Below are 25,653 nucleotides of genomic sequence, written 5' to 3'. Positions count from 1 at the left end.
GAAAGGAGCAACAGTTCCTGTTGGCCGTGGTATACAGCGTGGACACGAAGCAGATAGCCAGCGAGTGCAGACGTTTTGTACCTAAGTAAAAATAGGCTCCGCTGGGGCGGTTTGCCGTTGAGCTTCGTAAAACTCCTCGAGAAGTTGACTGCTCGTCCGAAACGCAACGCCGATGTTGTGCAGCTTGCCAAACGGTCCAAACTTGCGGTACTTGTCCAATTCCACCGCATTAATCGTTTCGGGTTCTGGGTACTGAGCCTGGCTGTCTTCGGTATCAACTTCTACCTCCAAGAGCGGGTTTCCTTGTTCGGCTCGCTAAAGTCATCGTCCATCGCGAGCTCATCGATGGCTTCGGACACGAGTCGTTGCTCATCCTCTTCACTCATAAAATCTTTATCCCCCCAGTGAGCCAGAAGCTCGTCAAAATTGTCTTTTTTTTGCTACCGTACATCATGGCATGGACTGCCAGATTCAGAACATGGGGAGCACAGCGAATCTGACGCTCCTCCCAGTCGAAGCCAAACTCTGCACCAAGCGCTTCCATAGCTGTATCATTATTAGCGGCATTGTCAAGCGTACAGTACCCAATACTATTTCGAAGAATCAGTTGCGCAAGACACAGAATTTGGCAGGCAAGCATTGCTGCATCTAATTTAAAACGCCAACAAGATTCTCGAACTCGGAGCATCGACCTAGAGGTGAGTGCTAGGGAGAGCGCCGGAGAAGCAGCCGCAACACTGGTAACTATCTCAACTCACTAGCTTGCTAAGCCTCCTTCTCATCAAATCCATATCATCAGCCTCCTCCCATAGCACCTTCTTCAATTTGTCGACAGCAACCCGCTTCGCCGTATCCGTCTCCGGCATGCTTCCAATCGCGCTCTCCGTCTCCTGGATCTTTCGTTTTACATCCCTAACAACATTCCAGAATGCGACTGTCTTGTTCTCATAGCCACTTTCTTCTACACTGACTTCCCACTCCTGACCGCCTTCTCCCTCAACAATGTCTAGCCATCGAGCCATGTGCTCCCACTTCTCAGTATATGTCATCCCCGGGAGATGCACCAGGAGATTCCCCTTATCTCCTTCGAATCCATGGCCGAACTGATATGCATTGAACAAAATCCTTGGCATGTAGATTCCATGCCGCTTATATCCCGTGCCATCAAATCCGCCCTCCTCCTTGGCGAGGACATTTTCCATGCTTGTCTGGTCGGCCGACCAGCCAAGGTCGATTTCTGGGTGGAAAAGCGGATTCCCGGCCGTTTCTAAAAGCATGTTGACCGTCCAGGGATGCACACGCAAGAAAATTATTCCATTGTTAAGCCCATTGTGGTCCCTTGAGGCGATAAAGTGGATGTCACTAATATCGGTTGGTGGAAGGAAGATAGTAGGGGGTATAGCCGGGTTAAGGATGATTGAGTCTGCATCTACCCACCTATATCTCAATAAGTATCACGGGACATATTAATAGGAGTGTGACATACATAAGCCAATGTAGTCTTTGTTCTACTGGCTTAGCCAGCTCCTGCAGGACAATAGAGAGAAGGTAGCTTGGCTTACTCCAGCTACCAGCCGATATCTCTTGCCGTAAAATATGCATTTGATGGTTCCAGCGATCACAGTGTCGCCGGTGACTTTGGAGCGCTCGTTCACAGATCGGATCTTCTCGACCGTAAAGCATAGATACTTTAGCCAGTGAGGGTGTCTGTATTGGTATTTGTGTAGATTGCTTGGTAATTTCTGGTGAGTTGCCCGGGGGTGTTTCTGTCTGTGAATAGTCCAGTGATGGATAGAAACCGATGTTCCAAGTCAAAATCAAAGCGACTATGACAAGGAAGCTGATGCCGAATCTGCGTCTGGTGCGCCCCAAGTACGCGAGAAGCATGTCCAAAAGCTGCCTGTTGACGAGAACAATGCTCTTATTGTGGGACATGGTTCCTGGCCCCGAAGGGGAAAAAAGCCACATATGGACCAGATAGAGAGTTGAACTGGACGACGCCGAGTCGACACTTTGTGCTAGAAGGAAAATAAGCGCTGTGGTGGTTATGAAATGTTGATGTGTTGGTGGCGACACCATGAGTGTGGGTCGGGCTTACAAAGAGTGCTTGTGCAGCTCGGTTGCGGGGTTGAATTGGGGAGGCAGAAGGGCACAACAGGTGTAATGCTGTTCCTTATCATTCTATATGGGCAATAATAACATAAGGGAAATAGCGGCTCTTATGGGCATTTTCCACTAAATTAGATGTCTCTTATCCCCTAGTCGACGGGAGACCCGGTAATGGGGGGGGGGGGCGCCAGTTGGATAAGAGAGAGGGTCCTGGTGGTGCCTCCACCCAGTTGAAAAATTAGTGTCGTAGTCGTGACTGCAGTAATCATTTATTCATTCGATTTACTGTACAGGGTAGTTCACGTTCAGCGTTCTACTAATTTGGATGAAAAATAACCAAGTTAGGTTATGTGGGCCGCTACATTGGGAAGTTTTGTCCACATAGAATGTGGACGCTAAACCTGGACGATCCTGTACAGTCGGGTTCAGGTTCAGCGTCCACATGGATCCATAAAACGATGTTGTGGTGGCAGCCAAAATCGGCCTAAACATGACTGAATCTGATTTTTTATTTGGCCCAGAGAGTGGACGCTAAACCTGTTTCCTGACTGTAACAGTCGAAATGAGGTACCCGTCTACAATGTGACTTAGCCTGACCCCGTCAACAACAGGCCTTGGATGACGACAGGCTCGCCCTCCATGCACGAGCTTTTGTGGGTTGCTATTGACTTTATTCCGTGCCAAGCATCTAATTATAGTCGCTTCGGCGACTCTGTCTCTTTTCGAGACGTAATGGAGAGTATGTATAGCTCACAGGGTTGACGTCTCTTCCATGGAACACTAAGTATCGTGCAGCACAGTACAGTATGGTACGGTACATACGCATTGCTAGGTACGGAGCGCCAAATGGCGCGCAAAGCACAAAAGTGCGCGGGACAAAAGAACATTCCGTGACACACGAAGGCCGCGCATATCAAGGGGCGGGTGAAGCATGCCACCTCCTCGTGGCGAGCTTCGCGCTTGAGAGGAACACCACGTTGCCCGCGGGGCTAACCCGCAATATCAAGAGCACAATGTACGACATCGTTCGCCTATTCCGCGACGACCGCTTTTGGCTTGCTTCGTTTTGCGATTTTTCCATACATCTCACAGAGCACAGACTCGTGCAGCCGGAGGTACGTCTGGAGTTCCTCCAGACTGTTGCTATGTATCTTGAACGGGCCGCACCGTATTGTAGAGGGGAGGAGAGGGGCGGTTTTGCCCGGCCCTTCTACATACGAGGCCCGCGTGCCTTGTTGTGGCTGCGCTGGGGCGGTCAGTGAATACATGGTCGATGAGTCGTATCCCTGGATGCTCTTGCATGAGCTCACGCACAAACATTATGGCATCTCTTTGCGCCCATCCGAGATGCGCCGCCTGCAGAGGAGCATGCTGCGCTGGAGGAGCCGGCATACGGGCCGAGGTTTTGAGCTGGAGGAAGGGATTTTCCAGGCAGCGGAGATTCAACAATTCATCAATAGAACATGGTGTTGATGTGCTCTCTTCTTTCCAGCGCGCCTTTTCAGACGCGTGCCAAACTCTATCTTCTGTCTATTGTTGCGCTTCCTATTTTGGGTAATGACCCTCGACTGAATACCCTGAATGACTAGTATTAAAAACTACAATGAGTCAGTCATTACCGGTATTAATACATACAGTACTATACTACTGTATGCCAGGTACATATTATATGTACAGTACCGTATTATACACATCCATGAGCAATGAGTTGCTTTCGAGGGCATCGGAAGGAGGCACGCCTCATTATGGCGTGGTACACTCGCTCCCCGCGGAAGCGTGAAAATCTGGTGACCTATGTGCGGCCCCCTCGTAAACGCCTATTTCTGTTGAGGCTGAAGGACAGGGTGGAGAAAGCAGCTGTTGGACGATCAGCAAAGAACACGGACAAGGATGACGAAATGATGGGAGACAGCCAAAATGGTTCATTAAGAAGTTAGTGAGCCCTATTGGTTGGAAGTCACCGGGCGTAATAAACAATGAATGAATGAAGGACAGGAGGGGCGTTCTTTCGAGGAGGGGCGTTCTTTCGAGGAGGGGCGTTTGTTCACGGGGCCGTTCAAGGAGGGACGTTCGTTCAAGGGGCGGCGCCTTTCCAGCAAGACGTCTATGGCGTATAAAACCCGACAACCGACAACGGCTCCCACTTATTCGGCAAAGCATATGATTCTCAAACGTAGGTTCCTTGGTACTTCGCTGTTGCCGAACGGTCATTCCTTTCTCTCCATATCTCCTCATCCCATTATAAACCTTTGATTCAGGTTCTGCTGACTCTATGGACACTGCATCCTATTCGACCAACGCCAACGCGTACTCGAGCTTTCCAGCCCCTCAAGACCGTCTGAGCTCCCAAGAACCGCCCCCTGGCCAAAACCAGCCACCCGAGAACTGCGGCCAGAGCTACATGACAAGCTTTTGGCCAGAATCTTGCCAATTGCCACATACTAACTGGGTTTCCAACTCAGCAGCCACAGACCACGGACTATGGCCAAAAATTCGCGGCGGGTTATGCTCCGGGCGCTGCCTCGTTGACAGTGGCCTCTCATGGAGATTTCCAGTCACTAGAGAGGAAGCTCGAACAGGGGCTTGACAACAACTTGCATCAAGTGTCCGAATGTCTTTCTCAGGCAACCGAGCATTACCGAAACTTGGAAGCGTCCCTGTCCTATTTTCTTCACGACATCGTCGTCAAGACCAGGACGGCTGTCAAGCTTGGCCTCGACAGCAACGAGAGAACTCTCAAAGACTGTTTAGATGCAAAAAAGTTCGTTTTTGAGCCTGGTTGCGAAAAACGCGTGCACTTCATGGAAAAGCAGCTTGCCGGCCTGAAAGATGGTCACCACGCGCTGTTGCGGACAATGGAGCAGGTATCGGGCAGAGTAGCAGCAGCACAAGAAGCCATGCAGAGGATGGAGCAAAAAACAGACACAATGTCCGGAGCTGTCATGGAGACCCTCAGTGAGCTGCAGGCCTCCATGGCGACAAAGGCCAACCTGCTCCGCAGTAGAGACATCGTTTTGGAGCGGCAACAGACGCTCCGTGAAGACGTGGCCAACCTCACTGTCGACATTTTGCAGAGCCTGACTACGCTTCGGGAGAGTGCTGCGACCATGCACAGCTTGGCACAGAACAACACAGGCCGTAGCGGAGACAACCGTCAGACTTTGGACCATTTACGCGCCTGTGTGGTGACCAAGGACGACCTGATCAAGTATGTGGGCGAGATTTTCGAGAAGCAGCGAACAATCTACGGCAAGCGGGACGCAGACACGACACGCTTCAGAGCCGACGTCTCACAGAGCCTTGCCATGCTGAAGGACAGTGTGGTCACCATGCACAGCTTGGCGCAGAACAATGCATACAGCAGCGAGGCCACGCTTCAGACCCTGCAAAAGCTAGAGGGTTGCATGAAGGGCAAAGAAGTCATCCCGGAAGCCTTGCAGATGATTCACGACAGTGTGCTCGCCATGCAAGGCCTGACGCGGACCAACGCAAACGCCAACGAGGCTGGTATACAGAGGCTGGAGAGAATGGTGGCTGGGGTGGAGCGAGGGTCGGGCTACACGAATGAAATACTCAAAGAGTTCATGAGTGAAGTAAAAAATGCTTTGGATAACATAGCGTCTCTGGTTGGCACTTTCTCCAGTCGGGTCAACATCGTCGGCCCGACTACGATGACAAGATCAATGACCAGGAAGCGCCCGAGGAACTCGCGATAAATTCGGTCCCTATCAGTAGTTTTGCTTCATCGATGTCTAGTCGTATAGATAGTGTCCATCTCACAACATTCTTTCTATCCGTACTAAGACTGCTTCTACGTGACATAAGGTTCTCCCTGTATCTGACGGCCTGAGCTAGATCCTCGCGCTGCATGTAGAGCGATCATCGAGGGGAAGCCGAAAGCTGACGGAGAAGGCCGGTGAGTGGAGCCTGTCTGAGAAGCCCTCCACGTCCGGAGCGGAAGGGCATGGCGATGCAAACATTTGCAAAATTGCAGCCCATCTAATCCTTGTTTGGGGGCTTGCATATACAGGGGGATCTTTTCCCCATCCGCTCTTCACTACTGCTGTTTAGGCCGGAGATCCACGCCGAAGCGGTGCTGCGTTGAGAGCGGCTAGTCAAACCGGAAACACACATGACAGGGACTTTGTCCGTGGCTACAAAAGCCTGGCTCTCCGCCCATGGAATCTTCCCGTCAGCTCCTCCTCAGACCGTTTGCCTCCCCGCATAGATTCTCGTCTGACTTTTTAGCCTCATGCTCTACTGCCCCCTTCCTACCCGTCTCCTCTTCTTAAGCCCGGTATCCATATTGACTTCTCTATTTCAAGACCCCAAGATGTACCCTGGCCCCGCCCAAGAGAAACAGACAATGGTGATACTGCTTACCGGAGTGTGTTCACGCCCCCCTTACGAACACACATCCAAGCTAATGTACCTGGCTAGAACCCAAGCAGCGCAATCAACGCCTTCATGTCTACTCAGGCCCAGGTCCCCGCCTCAGGGTACCAAGGCTACCAGGGACACCAGGCCCCATATACGGCCTCTCCACTACAATCTCACGCGGGACAGTACGCTCCGTCGGCATCCCACCAAACTATGCATCTTCAACCACCGCTCATGACCTCTTACATGACGAGGCAAGAGGCAGCCGGGGTCTCAGCAAGCAATGCCTTCCCCAGGGGTCGTCGCTAATGAACCCGTACATGCCACAGCAGGTGCAACCGGTGTTCTCGTCGCAACAGATACAGCAGCGTGTGGTGTGTCAGCAGCAACAGCAGCAACAGCAACTACAGCAACTACAGCAGCAACAGCAGCAACAGCAGCAGCTTGTGGCAAAAAGCTCAGTGATTTGTCATCCGGCTGCGAGTCAATTATCTCAAGGATACTCGGCTCCCCATAACACGGCATCTCCCGGAGAGGATCCGGCGTTGAATTCCACCAAGACTCCTAGCGAGAATGGTGACTACAGGTTAGTTTGAAGGACGAGAACTCTTGCCAATCACATGCAAAAGCTAAGCAGATGGCGCACAAGTTGGTGAAGGGGATAACATGGATTTGTCAAATGATCGCGATTGTCTTTGTGGAGCAATAGGACATGCTAGCTATGAGATTGAAAATCTACCTAGAACAAAACACAGGGTCTGTACGTGTGGTCCTTTTGACATGAGTGTCGGTCATTTCTGTGTCTCTTGTCTTATTACTTGCCTCTTTTGAAATACATAATGCGGGAAGGCAGCGTTCACTATCTCACAATCTCGAAGCGTATATCGACAGCCACCTCTGTGCCCACTTTGACAACCTGCCAAGGATTTCTTGACTGCCTGATCGTGGTCTTCTTGTACAGCAGAAAAGAGGTAAGCAACGAGTGAAGTCTCGGCAGAGACGATGTTTGCGACCAGTGGCAACTTAGATAGTACCGGTTCCCTCCGCTTAAACATAGAGTCTCATTTACTATCTTGAAGTTGATATCAATATGCCCATTTAGGCAAGCTAGGGGCGATAGGGCGTTAAGAGCCATGTAGGAAAAGTCTAAGCCGGCCGCGCCGTTAGGGTCCCATACAGATTTGGAACCCGTGGGCGCAGCGCTCGCAGCCGTCGCCAATGAAGAAGGGCCTATCGGAGGCCACACCATTGACCGTGACATTGACCCTTTTGCCACAATATTTCGCGCGACCCTCTTGTATCTTTAGTGCGAGACTGTTTATGGCCACGAGGTTATTGGACTTGATGTCGTTGAGCGACAGGACCGAGTTCCAGTTGCACATAACGCCTCCCTGGTTTTGGAGGCTAAAATCTGTGCCACAGGCCCGGCGTTGTTGGACGTCAAAGTAGTAGGTGCCGAAGCCTTTCCCTCGAAGGATGACATTCTAAGCAAACACACTGGCGGCTAGAGTCGCAGTCCCAATGACAGCAGTGATTACTTGCATCTCGCGAATTAGTATTAATAGAAGAGAATCAATCTTCTAGGTACTGTACTGGAACAACCTCAGGGCAGACAATATGTTCACTCTTTTCTCTATATTTATCTCCTCTAGTCTACAATACAGCCCAAGGGCAGATACATACAGTGACATATTTGCTCGTTTCGTTTTCATTGTCTCCTCCAGTCGTGCTCAGATCCAGGTCCCTGTAGTGGCAGGGTAAGCCACAGATTGTTTTTACCGGTACCTAGGTATTAATACCGGTATTTTACACTACAGGCTCAGGCCTGTCTCAGTATGAGATGGCCACTAACCCAAGATTGGCTGTTGAGAAGTTTGCGGACGCTAGACTCGACATACATGTAGTATTTCTATAACAGTACTGTACAGTACATACTGTATTTATACCTACTGTATTAATACAGTATTCATTCATTCATTGTTTTATTACGCCCGGTGGCTTCCCGCCAATAGGGCTCACTAGTTATGTCTAAGTAACTGTTTGACTATTCGCCTCATCCATTCCACTTATTCCTGTCGTTCTCCGATCGCTTCCACCTCGTCTTTCCATCCCAGCAGCTCCCGTTCCATGTTGTTTACTACTGATGACTGACTATCTTGAGGGCTATTCCTCAAGTGTTCGGAGTCCTATCTGCAGCGACCGAAGCGTCGCTGGTCATGTTGTCGTGGATGTGGCCGCACGGTATGATGAAAAGCCTGTTCTAGTTCTTGGCTTGTCAATTGTCGAATCTTCCTGTGGCGAGTGTATATTGTATCGTTGCTCGGATTGCCCCCATGTTTGGTTTCCATTTCGGTCCGTCTGATGCCGACTTTCCTCCTAGTCGGTGTGACAAGTCATCCCATCTCGTGCTCATGCATGCTCGTAACTCTTTTCGCTGTTCATCCCATTGCGGGCACTCTAAAAGAAAATGTTTGACCGTTTCTCTTGCCTGCCCGCACGTACATTGCTCCGAGGGCACTGCTTTGATGCGATGGAGATACCCGTTCAATCTTGCCATGTCTGTCCTTAATTGTGCGAGTGTAGAACGCTCCCTCCATGACCACTCGTCATAGATCTCACGCGTGTGGCTCCCGGGCAACTCCACATCTATTTTCTTGGAGAATCGTCCTACCCCCTCGGGTATACATCGTTCACCTCTGAGTTTACTTTGTTCGTTGTTCAAAGTCGTGGTCTTCATCACTGGGAATGAAGCCTCCGGTATCGCGCCTTGTCGCGTGGCCGTTTTTGCTTGTCTTTTGGCCGCTTGCAACATCTTTTTACAGTTCTGCCCACAACTAGTGCCGCAAGGAGGCGACACAGTGCGCTGATATAGAAACGAAATACCTCCGCTGATGTACTGATTAGATTCGCAGAAACAGGTTTGTCTTTCGCATGAATCGCCAGCAACATTCGGCAATGTCTTCTCTCGTTAGTCAAGTAATCAGAAGACTATGTCACCTAGAAAAAACTGAAGTCCGTCTTGCAGCTTTGCAGCTGTATATCTGGGTATGTGCCTTCGAGAAGCCTGGACTCTACTGTCACATGGGCGGCTCCGTCTCCAAATTGTCCGCGCTTGTATCCATTGAATATTCTCATAAGCTAAAGCTGAAGAGGAAGAGGGGTCCGAGCCAGGGCTTAAGCAGAGCAGCGCACACCGATACCTGTGTTGGCGATAGACCCGCCAGAGACAGCGCAGGCCAACCTCTGCTATTTGAAGCGTCTGCTCTCCCGTTACCCGTTCAAAGTAAAACCCGTGTTCTTTCTCTTTTACTTGCTGCTCGCTTTCAATCTCACAGAACTTGCACATTCTCTTCGCATACTTGGCCTTCTACTGTGAGCTTTGGCAGCCCTACGACCCAACGCCACCATGAAGACCGCAGCCCACATCATGGCCCTGGCTACAAGTGCCTATGCCTGGACCTACCCCAACTGCGAACACGATGACTGCTACCGCAACCTGGTTGACACTCGTTATATCGGACAGGGTCCCGCCTTCAGCATTGGTTGGATCTCTGGTACCGCCATGAATGCTAGTGCTATTCCCGCGCAGTCCCGCAATTGCCCGGGTGTTGCCCCTTTGTCCTCTGCCTGCTGGTGCATCTCATAGCTATTTTTCTTTTACTGTCGCGGTTTCTCGTGAATGGTCGTTTTCGGAGCGGGCTTGCCTAAGGTCTCTTCCTCAAGTGTTTAGTATCCTATATTCGGCAGCTAAAGCGGCGTCTGCTACATCAGACACGAGGTGTTGATGGGGGTAAACGGACAGGTTAGTGATGCGTTAGTGGTGTGTAAGTGTTGCAATCTGTGCGTGGTGGTTGTTCTCAAGACGTCTCGTGGCCAGCAAAATGGATCGTCGCCTGCATTGCTTTTAAACTCGGTTTCCGGGTCCATCTCACGGTCCTTTTCCCCCTGAGGGGAATGAAATGTTGCCTCTCTGAGCATCAGTACACTGGCTCATATCTCTTCTGTGCGTTTCACCATTTTGGGTATTGGGGGAGAAAATGCGCCACCGTTTCTCGTTCATGCCCACACTCACACTGCATCGATGATGCTGCCTTTATTCTGTATAGCAAGGTGTTCGATCTCGTCATGTCTTTCCTCAGCTGAAATAGCACATTGTTTTCCGTCTATGGTCGGTTGTCATATAGCTGTCCAGTGTGCACACCTGGGAGGCTGCATGTACCTTCTTGATGTGCTACCTACCCGGTACTGTACATTTTAGTTAATATAACACAGTATTATTAATACAGTACTGTACCAGTACGATACTACAGTACAGTATCATACATACCAGGTAACATGTCTGATTTAGAACTGAACTTGGAGCCCTTGGCATTTCTCTGAATCAAATTAATGATAATAATAGACTGAGTGTCGTGGAACATTCTTACAACCGACTGGAGTAATCGGTGCATCGGGTGCATCGCGAGTCTTGGGAGGCAGATAGCGGAGCCGAAAACTGGGGCGTACAAGAGCTGGGACCGAGGCCGAGAAACAGTCTACCTTCTGGCCAAGTACTTATGCACTCTGCTTTGGTTTCGTCCACACACGACGCAACAGTACTTCGGTTGAGTCACCTGCGTAATATGCGACATGGGAGTGGAACAAGAGAGCCCGAAGAGCATTGCTGCATAAAGGGTTGGATGTTGTCTTTTCACCCGGCCGAGGAGCATTGTCAGGCCTTGCGGCCCTGGAGACTGTCACGTCCTGCACTGCCGGCTCAATTGCGGCTATGACCGTACACAGTGCTTGACTTCCCACCAGACACGAAGAAACAGTAGCCATTGTGACTGTTCGTCGGACGTCTCGCCCGCTGCTTTCGTAGCATGGTCGCCAACTGTGATGTGCTTACGTGCGGATGTTTATAAAGCTGAGCAAACCAGGTACCTGTAACAAACGAAATGGGGGTCGCGGGTTCCAACTTGCCTTTTTAAGTGGGTGCCTCTTCTGGATGCTGCCTATAGAGCCCAGAAATAGCGGTTTTATGATATATGTACCCCACGAGGTAAAAGAATCTAAAAGCACTAGCAACACCCGTAGCGGTTTCTGCGAACGAGTCCATCGCTTTCTTCATGAGGACGACGTAACGTGTCTCGTCACGCTCCCTCATTCTGAGCATTGAAGCGAAAAATGACCACCGCTTCTCCTCGCTAGGACACCATGTCGCGTCCAATTGATTTGCACGGTGGTGCCCAAGCAGTGGAAGGAGCTCATAAAAGCCGTAGCTCTCGATCACAAGGTTGCTAATCTGTAGCCATGGAGCGCATGCCGGTCGAAGTGCTACAACTCATCCTATCTTGTCTCGACACTCCCGACCTTGCTCGTGTCGCAAAATCTTGCCGCGCGCTCTCTCACCAGGCCGAGCCGCTTCTCTATCAGAATCTGGATATCCGCCTCCATTCTGGCAACCCCGCTCTGGCGACGGATAAGCACCTGTGTGTGCTGTTAAAAGAACCTCAACTACGAGAACTGATACGCCATGTTGCTGTTGAAAATGAAGAGTCCACATTATGGACTGCTGGCCACACCCATCTGCTCAAGATCATTCTATCTACCTGCATTGATCGTCCTACGCAGATACGATCTTTCTCCTGGAAACCGACCAGGATTCTTACCGACGCCTACTTCCCAAACCTCGCGCATCTAGACTGCGCCAACGTGCGCAGCCAAAGCGAGGTTGGCTGGATCCAGTGGCATGTTGCTCACTGTCTGCACCTAAAATCGCTGTCTGTTGGCTCAGCCCAACTGCTCTCTCCGTCCTTTAGCAGCTCCCTCTTCTCCGCTCTGACCGCCCCGCTTCGTCTCCATACGCTTTCTCTGCGCGCTGTGGATCTCTCGTACATCAATCCCGCAGTCGTTATCAGCCCGTCCATTCGCTCTCTTCATCTGCAATACTGCGCTGGGATGGATGCGTTCTTCTTCGAGGTTGCCAAGCTTGGACTGACCCCCAAGCTGCGGTCTTTTCGTGCTCTGGGCATCATGAGTATGGCCTTGCTACAAGATTTTCTGTTCACGCTTGCAGACACCAGCCACTTGGAAGAGCTGAGCCTTTGTCTTGGCGCGGCCATGCACCCGATATGCCTCCACTGCATAGAACCCCATGCCCCCGCGCTGAGACTGCTCATCCTGGATTTTCGCGCCGCCCTGCAGGATGTAGATTCTGCCATACAGTACTCTGCAGATCAGTTTGAGGATATCTTGGCTCGATTCCCTCGGCTTACGTCTCTCGGGCTTCCGTTGCAGCTGAAGGACCCGTCCTACGATCGTTACAGGAGAGCCGAGTTCAAGGTCCGTAACCTACGATTCCTCTACCGTTCAGAAATGCTGATGAGAGCGCAGAGTCAAGATCTGCACACAAAAGCGCTGAGGACCCTCCACATACGCCGCCGCTGCACTCCATGGAAGCGTTTCGCGCGCGACGCCATCCATGCCGCGGCCCCTTTCCAGCGCAACAGGGGCTTTACCGTTTTCTTGGATCGAGGTCATCGGCTAAAAAAAATAGTTTTTGGCGCACAAGCCTCACCACAGCCAGCGGCGATTGCCACTGTTGAAAGGGAACACTTCTGTACAGAGTTCTAGGTGCCACTCTCACGCTACTGGGGCCTTTTTGGGTGGGCCGTCTCGATACCGGAGCAAGGTTGACGGCCCGCCGAGTTCACTGCGGTTTCGCCAATGCCGTTGCGACCCAGTCTATTGGCATTACGAAAGTCGTAAGAATGACCTTCAACGATATTCTTCGAGGTTTTGTTAAATTTTGTATCCTAGCATAGCAAGAGTACCAATCAATCAAGGAGCACCATGCACATTCAAAACTGACCAAGCCTGTGACGGTACAAGGCACGAACAAGGCCGATGGATGAAGTGATTGTTCACAAGGATAAAAGGAGAATTTTATAAGGAAAGCTCTCGTAAAAAAGTAATTAACACAAAATTCAAAGTGGGGTATTCAATGAGACGCGGTTCCCAGACAAAGTCGCTGTCACGATTCCAGGTAACGGGCCGCGGGCCGATCCTATTTTCACAAGATCGGACGACGACCCTTCGTTGCCTGCTGCGGGGCTTCTGTGGTTGCTGAAGCTCCGCTCTAGTACGGAAACAGAAGCATAGAACGCCCAGGTTTCCGTCGAAGTTGTTTGCCTGCTGATTAGTGCATTGACACTTGTCAGAGATCGCAAGTCTGTATTAATACGTTGATAATAGGAAGTTTTGTAGATTGCGGATTTCAGCCGCCGAGTCCCAATTTTCAAATGCGCATGTTCTGAAACATGCCAGTGTAGCAATATGCCCAAATTGGGATGACTCATCTATTCCAGATCCTTGATGCGATGATGCTGCCAATCCATATCCACAAAACCGGAACGCAACATGTCCTAGCCTAGATATCGAGTACAATACTGCTGCCACTCCGTATCGTCAAAAAGCCGACCCAGCACGTCCTGGCCTTCACTAGAAAACTGTTGCATCCATTCGCTCGATGCCGAGAAGTCCTGCAACGCAAGCCAGTGACTCGTATCGACAGATAAAGCGTTGCTGCCCGGGAGACTTGCCGCTAGAATTGTCTCTTCGTCACAGAGCGTGACCGGTTGCCACGGAACCAGTTCCTCCATGAATGAAGACGAGCCAGGCTCCAACGGTGTGGCATGAGCATCGCTCCTGAGTGGCAACTCATCGACCTGCCAGTCCTGCAGCTCTGCATCGTCTCTAGACGCAGACTGATTCACGTTGGTTGGGTGTTCGATCTGAACGGCGTCCGATTCCCCAAAAGCATGCTTCTCCGACACGTTGTCGTTATGAATCAAGAGAGTCACAACAGAGCCAGTCAGCACCGCCAGCTCATGCGCCTTCTTCAAAATCCCTCGTTTGCGCTTGACAAATGTGACTTTTCTCCGCCTCGGTTCTTTGATTTTCTCGATGACTAGCTTTTTGCGTCCCATCTCCTTCTAAGTCGCAGGCTTCGGCCAGTCTATATATATATGCCCCGGGAGTCCGGGACTGAGGCATATTACGTCATACCAAGGCACCCGCTTATGACTAGAAGAACTTGGAAAAGGCAACTGCTACGTACAGGACAAGCTATGAGGGACACGTGAATATAATTTTAAACCCGGTGGTGTGGCAGGTGTGTACGCCGGTCGCATCATCGGAAGCGAACGTGTACACATGCGGACATGCGGCTTTGAACCAGGAATTGGAGCCTACGCATTGCTTGGCGCCTTCTTCCCCCGGTCCACAACAAAACTGCGGTTGATTGTAAAGAGTGCAATCAGATTTGCAACCTAGAATATTCGACAGCTCTCGACTCGCATCATCCCGCCATACAAGATTACGTACCGGGCAAAGCGTGTTCCCCTCTGCGTTCAAGCCAACATAGGCAGGAATGTCGCACTCGACCGGAAAGCACGCTGGATTCTCGGGGATAATTTTCATGCCGAGAGTGAGAGCATCGACTAGCGCGTGTTAGGTAGATTTTATGCGCACGACTGGACCAAACTGCTTACCCAAACTGATATCGTACGTGATTGCATCTGTTGACGCGTCAAATTCGAACAAAGTGGCGTATGACCCGCTACCCTGCCAGCATGATGACTGGTTTCCACAATCGCCTATAGAGCAATTAGTTCCATCCTCGGCGCAGAGCTGCTTACCCCATAATCTGCCAGACCACGGCAGTGTCAGCGGCACGCGACGTGTGCCGCCCAACTGCAAGGCCGATTTGTCCGTGAGCGGGTCGATCTTGCTCTGCCACGGCGCATTGGCAGTGATGGCAGGCCATACGGGCTGCGGACAATGGTTTACGAATTCCAGGAAGAAGATGTCAGTGAGCATGACGTGTAACGTAGGCAAGACGCCGCGAATTTCTCTTATTTAATTGAGAGAGACAGTCCAAATCCAGACCACGGATCTTGTATATATACTCCGGCGGTCTGAGAGAGATAGGATTAGGAATGGAGATGTATACTATTGTTAGACTCCAGGCCGCCATTCGCACCTTGATGACACAGGCTGGCCCAGATGAGCGAACGTACTTGCGCCGCGCGCTATTGGAGTTGGAGCCATGTGAGGGATTGCAGGCGCTGAGCGAGCTGCTTCGAAACGAGGTTCGAGAGCAGCTACTCTGGGCTGCGCAGTATCAAGCTCATCAAACATGTCCTACTACCTATCAATGTCCGCATTCCGGCAAACTACTATCGCCGCTAAAAGACGACGAAGGCTTATGGGCGCGTTTTGCGTGTGAGGTTTGGGAAGGGGCTCTTACCCTCCGCTATCTGTTGGGGATTTCGGAGCATTCGACATGGATCGAGGTCGCGCAGGTTTCGCGTCATCGAAACCAAAAAGCTGTGGCACCCGAAGCAGGAGGGACTGACTCAGCAACGGAGGACGAGTCAACTGAAGCAGAGCATACGCCAAAAGCAGGCATCTGCTCATCCAGAAGGTCAAGAAGAATAGCTGTTTCTCTCCATGGTGGGGAAATATAGGCGACCGAGCAGGGGGGGGTCTACCAGAGGTGTTGCGTGTTCGCATATGCAGCCCGCTCTTCATGTACTGCTAGATTTGATCTAAATGACTCGGATGATTGTGTCGGTGACTTGCTGCTATCTTCCCTCCAGAGCACCGGTCATTAGTCGCAATATCTCAATTGACAGGCTCCGCGAGAAGTTCTTCTTAAGATGTTTGACTCCAACAAGGATGTTGAAGCCGAATGTACCTAAAGATAATATTAATTTTGCCCGAATTTGGCTGAGAAAGTATCTTCAGGCTGCGATTGGCTTGGCCGTATTAGCCTGCATACGTTTGGAAGCTGCATGACTTTGTTACGGCATTTTTAGGACGATTTCATCTCGCACGTACACTCGCAAGCATCGCACGCATCGGACGGTGAGAGTTCATACCTGCGACTCGGACATGACTGCTCTAACTCGCCTGTTACATGCAGCTGTCTAACCACATCGATATCGACCGAAATTTTTTTAGTAGCTATTCCTTCTCGTAATCGATTAACGCTGTTTATATTGTCTTTTTTTGTAATTCATCCAAATACCCTAAATGGGTACACCTCGTGCGTGAGGCCAATGCGATGGGTACAGATGCATGAAGCTTCTTCTGCCCAACGCATTTTGACATTCGGGATACTCACAGAAAAAAGACGTATCAGTGCACTGAAACTCGGAAAGGAAGCATTTCATTCTTTTTAGGAGAAAAAGGACCGTCAGATGGACCAGATTGGAAACCGAATCTGAAGGCAGAGCAAGCGGCGATCCGCTTTGCACTGGCCACGAGACATCTTGAAAACAAGCACCACGCACGGTTGCAACACTACAGTAACCAACCACCAACCCACCACTAACTCACCGCCCACCGCCCACCTATTGACAACTCGAGCCTGAAGTACAGTAGCAGACGTCGCTTTAGTTGCCGAAAATAGGATACTAAACACTTGAGGAAGTGACCTCAGGCAAGTCCGCTCCAGAAACTCGAGAAAGCGCGACAGTAAAGACTGTAGCTGGAGCAGACATTTCATGTCATGACTCATGGGCTTTTTAAGCAACAGCTTAGCTTCAGATTGGATACAGTACATAGCATAGGCTTATAGTTGCCTCTTGGAATTCTCCACCGGGCGTAATAAACTGAATGAATGAATGAATGAATGAATACTTCATCGCCGTTTTGATAGGCTCTCTATAGTGCTGTCTCATGATGAGCCTTATCCTCGGGCATGGGACTTTGACACGGCTTTCTGTCAGCCGCAGTCTCGCGATTTCATATTTCCTGGCGACTACGGCTATTAGTTTCAGGCTGGTCATCAATTCAACCTCCATCTCAACTTCTTCCATTTTGTGGAATTGAAGTCACGTACATCAGTTCAATCCATTCAATATGTTGTTGAATTGGTGGACTCCATTCCATCGCCGTAGCTTCCACGTTGACCGCTGATTGAAAACCGCCATGTCATATAGTTAGCGAGACTACTGCATGCAAACGCCATCTTGCGCCGCCCCTGTTCCGTTCACTTATTACGTACAGGTAGGCTGATGCTTGTGGAGCGAGCGCGACGCATCAGCGGTGGGTGCGCACCACCTCCCTCTCTCGCCAGAGCGGCACGACTTGCGCGACGCGTGTGATACGTGTTGTCAGATGCCCCTTCATCGAAACTCTCTTGCTCAAGTCGCCGAGCACGATGCCACAACAAAAGCACAAAGCGAAACGTGTCGCTATCCACTTCGGGACAACAGGAATCGGCCGGTATCGCTCGCTATGATGAGTTGACTGAGATGCCCTGCCTTGTCCCGGTAGGCTGGAACGTCACAGAAGATTCACCTCGCACTAGGCTGCCTGCAGCGGTGCTTGTCACGCAATTCGAGCACCGCGTCGATGTCTCCATTGTAGGCTTCGATGATGTCTCGAAACTTCGTGCCAAAAAGGAAATTGAGGGCAAAGTTATCAGCTCCCGGTTTATCGCTGCCCTCAAGCTTGTTCTGGACTCGAATCGATGCAAGAAGGGTCAAGCCCTCAAAGACGCATCATACCTGAAAGAAATGAAGTTAACACCAGGTACCTCTATAGGGTCTACATGGAGACGGTCCTGCAGATTCTCAAGGATGAGGTCGATATAGACAGCATCGAAACCTGGTGTCTTGCTGTGCCAGTCATGTATCCCAAAGCCGACAAACCAAGCGAAGAGATGCAGGACAACATGACACGCGAGATGATTACCACCGTAAGAACCGTGATCAACAAAGATTACAATACCGATGACACTCTAGAGTTCGAGTCAGAATCCGTCGCCGTAATGGCACACCTAGCTGCGCGGCGATCGCAGAGCTACGAGAAGCAAGACCCGGTAAGAACACACCAACCCGTCCATGCGAAAACAGGGTTACTAATTTGTGACAGATATTAGTGTGGGACGCTGGCGGCAGCACTGGGTACGTACGACAGGCTTACATTGCGGATTCCGCTGACAGCCATGTAGGACTTCGCCGCTGCCATGGTGATTGGGGGAGCTCTCGAGTTGATTACTGCTGCGGGTGCGTCATCCGGCACCTACTACATGTGGGAAGAACTGAACAAGGCTTGCGGATCCAACGAAAAAAAGTTCAACCCTGCCAGAAAAGTCATGGAGGCTATGACGGAGGCATGCGATATCACAGACGGGTATCTCAAAAGATACCGTGCGCAGAATTATGCAAGCCTCTTATTGCGCGGCTTCAAGGGAGGCATATGACATGTTGTCCAACTTGCAGCGAAGGGGGTACTCGACGCCGAAGATCATAGTGGTCGGTCGGGCTCCTGGCGCCAACTCAATGATCCAAGCGTTTCTAGTCTCGGAGCTCCAGGGGATACTTCGCAAGGTATTCAGAAGGCAGACTTTACCCGATATTGAGGTTCCAGGAGGCCTAGACGTCGGGTATGTAAGCGTCAACGCGGGGCATGATGAGCGCGCTAATATTCTACAGTACCAGTGTATGCAGAGGCGCTGCTTTGCCATACAACTGCGACCCTGTGTAAGCCTTCACGGAGGCCACGGTGGCTGTTTGCTATCAAGCGGATGGGGGAAGGAGCCTACCAAAGGAACTTCGGGGAAAGGACAATGCCCTCGTCGTCATAAAGAACAGCGGCGTTGACAAGCTGTCGAAGCAGTGGCTGTGCTGCCAGGTGGACGGTGCTCCTAAGAAGTTCGTGGTACACCTCCACGTCATTGTGTCAAAGCGGAAGCCGTATACGTACGACGACGAAACCAACAGTACCTATGCTGTTACCCGAAGGCGGCCGGGCTCACAATGAACGCATTGCTTATCAATCTGGAGGGGCATGCAAAGGACGGGGACCGGATAGAGTACATGATATCCCAGCCCGACCCGCGAAAGCCGACTGCCGTTGCAATCGATGTCAAATGCCCGAACGGCAGAGTGGCAACGCAATGTGAGCTGATCAAAGATCGAGAAAGGTTACAGCTACGACTGGTAAAAGGACGCACCTTCCAAGACCACGACGAGGTTCTTCAGCTGGCGGCTCGCGCAGACGGCCAGGGTGATGCGTACGACGGACCGGACACTGAACCAGAGGAAGGTTCCACCTCGGTCCAACTACCGCTGCACGCAAATAAACGGGGACAAGAAAACGGGGGAAAAGCCTCCCCCCCAGGGCAAGAACCAGAAACGACGCAGACTGCCAGACCGGGCAGATGCCAACGTTGAGCGCAAGCGCAAAGCTTTCTCGGAGCTTTGTGAATGACGATCTTTATGTACTTTGATGTTTTTCTTTGTTTCTCATGCGTTGTACTATACTATGTGGTGGATGGTGTCTGTTCGTAATGTGCGTTATACCGTTCTGCTGCGCCAAGGCTACTGGTACTGTACTGTGCTCGAAAAAATTCTGTACTCTAAAGGTTTTGGGCCTTGAAAAGTGACTGGGGAACAACCCAGAAATGACGTACTACTTGCTTTCCCAGTGACCTTTTCCAGTCCCCTGGGTGTCAACGTCAGCGCTGCCCTCAAATCAAACAAATCAAATCCGGACCTATATTTGTTTGTTTGAAGAATTTTTGAGTCATATTTGTTTGTTTGGAATATTTGATTAAATATATATCAAATGCTGGGCAGATGGACTACATCACAAACGCCGTCGCTCAACCCGCGATGTAAACGGGCGGATCCCAACTTCACAGCCCCGTGCCTGGTCCAGTTCTTGAGGCACTGCAGCGCCTCCAGCGTTGTTGAACTCATCGAAAGCCTCTGCGATGTCAATGATAATTTCGCAAGGCTGAACGATCTTTCGCAGTCTGCAGCCATCGCCGGTATGGCCAAAACATCAAGCGCCAGCTGGCTGAGCACCGGGAACGACCCTTGGTGTGCCATCCACCATCGGACTGGGTCATCCGTCTCCTGAGACTCCAGCCGCATATACCTATCAAGCTCACTGCCCGTTGCTGTCGCCCTGCTCATTCTACTCATGACCCATTGTCTGAAGTCGCTCGCTTCGTGTGGCTTGTCAGGAGCTACCAACATCGTTGCAGGCCCTCCGGTAGATGTCTCGCAGGAACCATGCGGCACCAACGGACGGTACCACTTGTCAATGTATCTCGAGAGCCCCGTCTTGGCGTCTCGTACCCATACAAGCTGCTCTTCCGTTGCCCAGTTTATTTCTAGGTATCTGATACCGAGCCCGGGATGAAGGATAACCGATGCCGCGAACAGCGGAGACTCTCCTAGCTTGATGTAATACTCATTGAGCTTCTGCCACGCATTGATAATACATAGCCTCAGGTAGCGACGATGATCGTCCCCGATGTCTGCCACCGCAGATGCACCTGCCGGCTTGCCTGGCCTCGTGTACGTGCCAGAAATGTGTTCCGGTATCACTCTCTCCTGCGGCCGGTGCGAGGGCAGATCCACCTCACAATCATCGAACATGCCTCTGTCGCCGGAATCGCGCTGAGAAAGGCTCACCAGAATGCTGGCAAATTTTTGGCGATCCAATTTCTCACAGAAGTCATTGGAGTTGAGGAGTTCAACGTACCACATGTGCAAGGCCACCAAATTGCTGGGTTCCGCCTCGCCCACGAATTGCAAACTACGATCATAGCGCTCATGCGAGGGGGAGAGCCTATGGCCTTCGGGATCAATGAGGTATTTCCGAAAGCTATGTTTTTGCATGCTTTTCATCCAGAAAATATCAAGGACTACCACCTGGAGAATCAAAGAAATGTGATTCTTGTCGATTCCGTGGTGAATAGTGGTAAAAGTATCATGGATTTCCTACATCATGTCACTCGGCTTAAACAAGATCTCTCAAACATTATAGTTGTGGCAGGAGTGGTTCAGGAGGAAGCAGTAGCTGATGGTCATGCGTTACGAGCAATGATGGAACAACATCGGGTCAGACTGGTAGCCCTGCGAGTCTCAAGCAACAAGTTTACAGGAACCAAAACTACTGATACTGGTAATCGGCTCTTTAACACTACTCATCTGGCCTAATGATGTTGTTGGTCTATGTCTAGCCTGCTACATTCATTCATTGTTTATTACGCCCGGTGGCTTCCAGCCAATAGGGCTCACTAGCTATGCTTAAGTACACTTCTGGCTGTCCCTCATTTCCTCATCCTTGTTCGTGTTCTCGCTGATCGTCTTGCAGCTGCCTTCCCCACCAACTGTCCGCATCTAGTTTTGTTTATTGTAGATGACTAGCTAGCTTGAGGGCAATTCCCCAAGTGTTCGGAGTCCTATTTTCAGCGACCGAAGCGTCACAAGCCATGTCTGTCGATGCTGACCGCTGTGTAACGGGAAGTTGATCTACCTTACGTGTAGCAAAAATGTCGAGCCAGGCTGGTTTCCTTTCAGTTGTCAAAGCGTCCTGTCGCAAGTGTAAACCGTATCGTCGCTCGAACTGCACCCACGCGCGGTTGCCATTTCGCTCCGTCCGATGCCGACTTCCCTCCCAACCGGAGGGACAAATCATTCCATCTCGTGCTCGTGCTTGCTCGCAACTCTTTTCGCTGTTCGTTCCATTGCGGGCATTGGAAGAGGAAATGCTCCACCGTTTCCCTCGCGTGCCCGCATGCGCGTTGTTCAGAAGTCACTGCCTTAATGCGGTGGAGATAGCTATTCAGTTTTGCCATGCCTGTTCTCAATTGGGCAAGCGCTGAGCGCTCCCTCCATGACCATTCCTCGTAAATCTCACGTGTGTGGCTCCCAGGAAGAGCGGCATCAATCTTCTTGGAGAACTTTCCTACGTCTTCAGGCAAACACCGTTCACCTTCAATTTTTCTTCGTTCAATGTTCAAAGTTGTGGATTTCATCAGCGGAAACTGAACCTCGGGTGCCGTGCCTTGCTGTGTTGCAGTCTTTGCTTGTATCTTGGCCGCTTGCAACAGTTTGTATTGTCCGATGAATCCCAGCCGATCGCCATTGCCTGCGGCTGCGCAAGAGCGCTGAAGGGTTCGCTCGGTGCTGATGTCTACTGGGCGTGCGTTTGGGTGGCTGAAAATTCTCTCTACAAAGGTGGGTACCAGTGTAGATGTAAGAGGAAGGTTGTTCAGGAACACGATCGCGATTTTTATGTACCCTGCTATCAACCAGGTTGATGTCCAGGGTAGGGGTTGCTTTCGACGGCCTCCCATGTGTGCAGCGGCTGAACAAATACAGAGTCGAATCAAATGTATCAAACGCAAGTCAAATCAAGAATTACATATTTGTTTGTTTGATAAATATTTTGGCATTGGTTTGTTTGATTTGTTTGGCAGTTTGTTTGATGTGATTTGATTTGAGGGCAGCGCTGGTCAACGTCGGATGTTGCCAGCGACACACATAGACATTTCGACCGACTTAACAAAAGGATCAATGGTTCCAGCATGTGCGGGCAACGCCAACATCTATCTCAGTCGAAAAGGCCACGCGCTCGTTCGGTACAGGTGATTCCCAGGCCGTACGGCCCCCTGTTCGGTTGTGCGTATTCAGGATTCTCGCCGAGACGGTGTTGGTAATTTATCGACATCAGCCCGGCGTCACCTTCGGGAGCACTCATACCGTGCCTCATTTCTTCACAATCGTTCTTGCCCGTTCCCGAAGCAGCATGAGCCTGCTGGATTACAAGCCACGAAAATGGCCGATAGACCATTTTTCGCATCTCCTCTAATTTGTTCGCAGCGCATGCTCCGTAGCGGTTCGAGACGCTGGTCAAGCTTCCTTTCTGATGAGTCAATCTCTATCGGCAGAGCCGGCTGCTTCCCGATTTTAGAATATGCTCTGGAAGTCATTGAATGTACTGTCAACGTGGTACAGTAGATGTGAGGTACGGTTCCGCCGTAGATGTGCAAGGCCAGCCCAGTTGATTGGCCTGGTGGTAGCCACGCGAGCCGCATTTTGCGCAAACGACTTTCAAAGTCTAAGGTCCGAAGAATTTCGCCTTCCTGTTTTTATCTATCTTCTTGGACATCTGTGGCTTCTTGCAAGAGAATGGCCACTCCACGTCCCGACTCAGTCTACAAGCTCGCGCGAGGGCATACTTGTGCGTGTAGACTTTCAGGTAAGGCTGGCCGGTCATGTATCTAAATTGAATGCACCAATAGTAGATGCACAATCTGTATATACATAAACTGTTTTTTGTATTTGTGACGAAAGAAGGCTACGCCATGCGATGGGTCAGTAGAGATAAGAATTTCCCCGAAAAATTTGGAGGTTGACCTTAGCCATTCGCTGCTGGGTAGACCGCTGACGTGGCAGTCCGCAAATTTCTGAGAAGGATGTCAGGGACCGCGGTCTCAAACCTGGCAGATATTCATATTACTCGATTCATCCTCTGAAGACCTCTCCTTGATGTTGGATAAACACTCCTGTCTCCTTGAGTATCTCGACAATTCATCTGATGGCTATAAGCCTGCGTCGTTGAACCGTTAGTTCAGAAAGCTTCTTCAGTTCCGCCTTCAATTCGAGCCTGTGACAGCTTTCGTGGGCAACCGCACTCCACTATCTTTGGAATGCGATGGCGAATAGGCTAAGCATTTGGCGCTTGCAGTAGGACACTGTAGGTAGTTTCTCTCCTAATGGCATTTTTGCACCTTCCTTAGCGAGCTGGTCGGCCAGCTCCTTGCAGTTGAAAATGTGATTCTTCAAGTGTACTTCTTCTCTATCTAGAGAGATTAGATAGACCTCTTTATAGGTACAAGCAAGCTGCCTGCAGCTTGCTTTTGTTGCGTTGCAACACTACTGCTACATTGTGATGTTTGATCCCTTGATATTTGCTTTTGGTAGCTTCAGCCTCTGGTATCAGAGCTGCTGACGTCACCTGCCGTTCAGAAACAACTGTTGCCTTCGATTCCGGTGTGACCTAGGCACCATCGCACGCGAATTATGTCAGGGTGCGCATCACCTGTCTTCTGGAACGTACGGAACACCACTTGCGACAACGGTGGCCCCTCGGCCCTATGCCTTCAATGGGCGAGACATTGCCTATGTAGACGGTATTCCCTTCGTTTGGGCGTCGTTGCGCGACTGCAGCTCGGAGGTCCTTCCGGGCGCTTTTGATCTCAAGGTCAACCACTTCACCGTTGTGTATTGAGTCAGCACCGTAATCATCTCCCATACCGCCACATAGTCTCGGAGGAAGGGTGGGCTTACGTCACGGTCGTCGCTGCTGCCCTCGCTGGTAGTGCTGGTTATGCCTTGGACCTGAGTTGCGCCCAAAGGTCGCCAGCCTGCATTGTTGCACAAAAGCAGTGTCGATGGTATTATCGATCGGAGGTACTCATAGGGTCCGTAGCGGTCACAGCGGACCATGGTCCTCTGCTTCGATGCCACGGCAGTGCGTTTTTCTATGGTCCCGTTGTGATTCCTGGCGGCGGAGGAGGGAACTCGAGGGCTGTTCAGAATCGACACACTGTGAGCGCGCTGGCGAGAGCGATGCATTCGTGCGTGGCGCAGCCAGTCCCCAAGTGGTCGTGTATTAGAAACGATATTGATTTCCGTCGAGCTTTACTTTTGTGAACACGTCAACACATCGGCTGCCGAAAAGTGAGCATTGCACCGTGTGAAATAATTGGGTAAGAAGACCATGCTCATCCCACCACGGAATTGAACTAAACTGATCACTGTATTTAGATTTGCACATAGGTATCAACGGACACAGGAGACGCAGCAAAAGAACTACCCTAACCTGAGTAAAATGGCGGTTGATATCTTGTCTATCCCGGCAATGTCTGCCGAGCCTAAACGACTTTTCTCTGCTGCGAAGTTGACGGTGACAGATCGTCATAATCGACTGGGAAGTGATGTAATGGAAACGCTAGAGTGCTTGAAATCGTGTCCAAGAGTACACGACTTCCAGAAATATATGAGCTGTGGTTGCCGAATGATGGCTCATTGACGGGAGTCACGTGTAAAATATTGTCTATATTGTGATACTCGCAATATATTGGGTTCTTGGCAATACAATACTATATGTCTGGGTTCCATATGGGGAAATACAACATGGCCCTTCTGACAATACTGTACACTAATATTGCGAGGGTGTTCATATTGCCCATATCATATCATATGTATTATTAGCAACAGTGAAGGAATTAGACTGTGACCTTGCAGAAGAGTTTGCGAAGCACTTTCAGAGCACAGCACTTGACACCCGTCAGTTGCAAAT

The 25,653-nt window shown here is 50.6% G+C and overlaps 7 protein-coding genes across 7 annotated transcripts; 4 read left to right on the top strand and 3 right to left on the bottom strand.

Moving 5' to 3' along the window:
- Positions 1–81: 81 nt before the first annotated feature.
- Positions 82–1,277, bottom strand: ISF_09645 (hypothetical protein; the record flags this gene model as incomplete). The annotated part of the gene is made up of 2 exons (XM_018853246.1): positions 82–315; positions 759–1,277. The coding sequence occupies 2 exons, from the start codon at positions 1,275–1,277 to the stop codon at positions 82–84; spliced, it is 753 nt and encodes a 250-aa protein (XP_018699584.1).
- Positions 1,278–5,036: 3,759 nt separating this feature from the next.
- ISF_09644 (hypothetical protein) lies at positions 5,037–7,085 on the top strand (the record flags this gene model as incomplete). The annotated part of the gene is made up of 4 exons (XM_018853245.1): positions 5,037–5,616; positions 6,435–6,496; positions 6,550–6,674; positions 6,749–7,085. 4 exons carry the CDS (start codon positions 5,037–5,039, stop codon positions 7,083–7,085), a joined length of 1,104 nt encoding a protein of 367 aa, XP_018699583.1.
- Positions 7,086–9,895: 2,810 nt separating this feature from the next.
- On the top strand, positions 9,896–10,135 carry ISF_09643 (hypothetical protein; the record flags this gene model as incomplete). The annotated part of the gene is made up of 1 exon (XM_018853244.1): positions 9,896–10,135. One exon carries the CDS (start codon positions 9,896–9,898, stop codon positions 10,133–10,135), a length of 240 nt encoding a protein of 79 aa, XP_018699582.1.
- A 1,646-nt stretch (positions 10,136–11,781) lies between these two features.
- On the top strand, positions 11,782–12,892 carry ISF_09642 (F-box domain, cyclin-like protein; the record flags this gene model as incomplete). The annotated part of the gene is made up of 2 exons (XM_018853243.1): positions 11,782–12,813; positions 12,872–12,892. The coding sequence occupies 2 exons, from the start codon at positions 11,782–11,784 to the stop codon at positions 12,890–12,892; spliced, it is 1,053 nt and encodes a 350-aa protein (XP_018699581.1).
- Positions 12,893–13,895: 1,003 nt separating this feature from the next.
- ISF_09641 (Transcription factor, MADS-box) lies at positions 13,896–14,459 on the bottom strand (the record flags this gene model as incomplete). The annotated part of the gene is made up of 1 exon (XM_018853242.1): positions 13,896–14,459. One exon carries the CDS (start codon positions 14,457–14,459, stop codon positions 13,896–13,898), a length of 564 nt encoding a protein of 187 aa, XP_018699580.1.
- Positions 14,460–17,795: 3,336 nt separating this feature from the next.
- On the top strand, positions 17,796–19,721 carry ISF_09640 (hypothetical protein; the record flags this gene model as incomplete). Its single annotated transcript, XM_018853241.1, has 8 exons — positions 17,796–18,075; positions 18,138–18,364; positions 18,418–18,453; positions 18,497–18,678; positions 18,737–18,931; positions 18,981–19,028; positions 19,083–19,206; positions 19,269–19,721. 8 exons carry the CDS (start codon positions 17,796–17,798, stop codon positions 19,719–19,721), a joined length of 1,545 nt encoding a protein of 514 aa, XP_018699579.1.
- Positions 19,722–20,111: 390 nt separating this feature from the next.
- Positions 20,112–21,047, bottom strand: ISF_09639 (Ribonuclease H-like protein; the record flags this gene model as incomplete). The annotated part of the gene is made up of 1 exon (XM_018853240.1): positions 20,112–21,047. The coding sequence occupies one exon, from the start codon at positions 21,045–21,047 to the stop codon at positions 20,112–20,114; it is 936 nt and encodes a 311-aa protein (XP_018699578.1).
- Positions 21,048–25,653: the final 4,606 nt, after the last annotated feature.

The sequence above is a fragment of the Cordyceps fumosorosea genome (genome assembly GCF_001636725.1).
Source record: "Cordyceps fumosorosea ARSEF 2679 chromosome Unknown scaffold_60, whole genome shotgun sequence".
Classification (NCBI taxonomy): domain Eukaryota; kingdom Fungi; phylum Ascomycota; class Sordariomycetes; order Hypocreales; family Cordycipitaceae; genus Cordyceps; species Cordyceps fumosorosea.
This window is presented reverse-complemented; position numbering and strand designations above follow the sequence as displayed.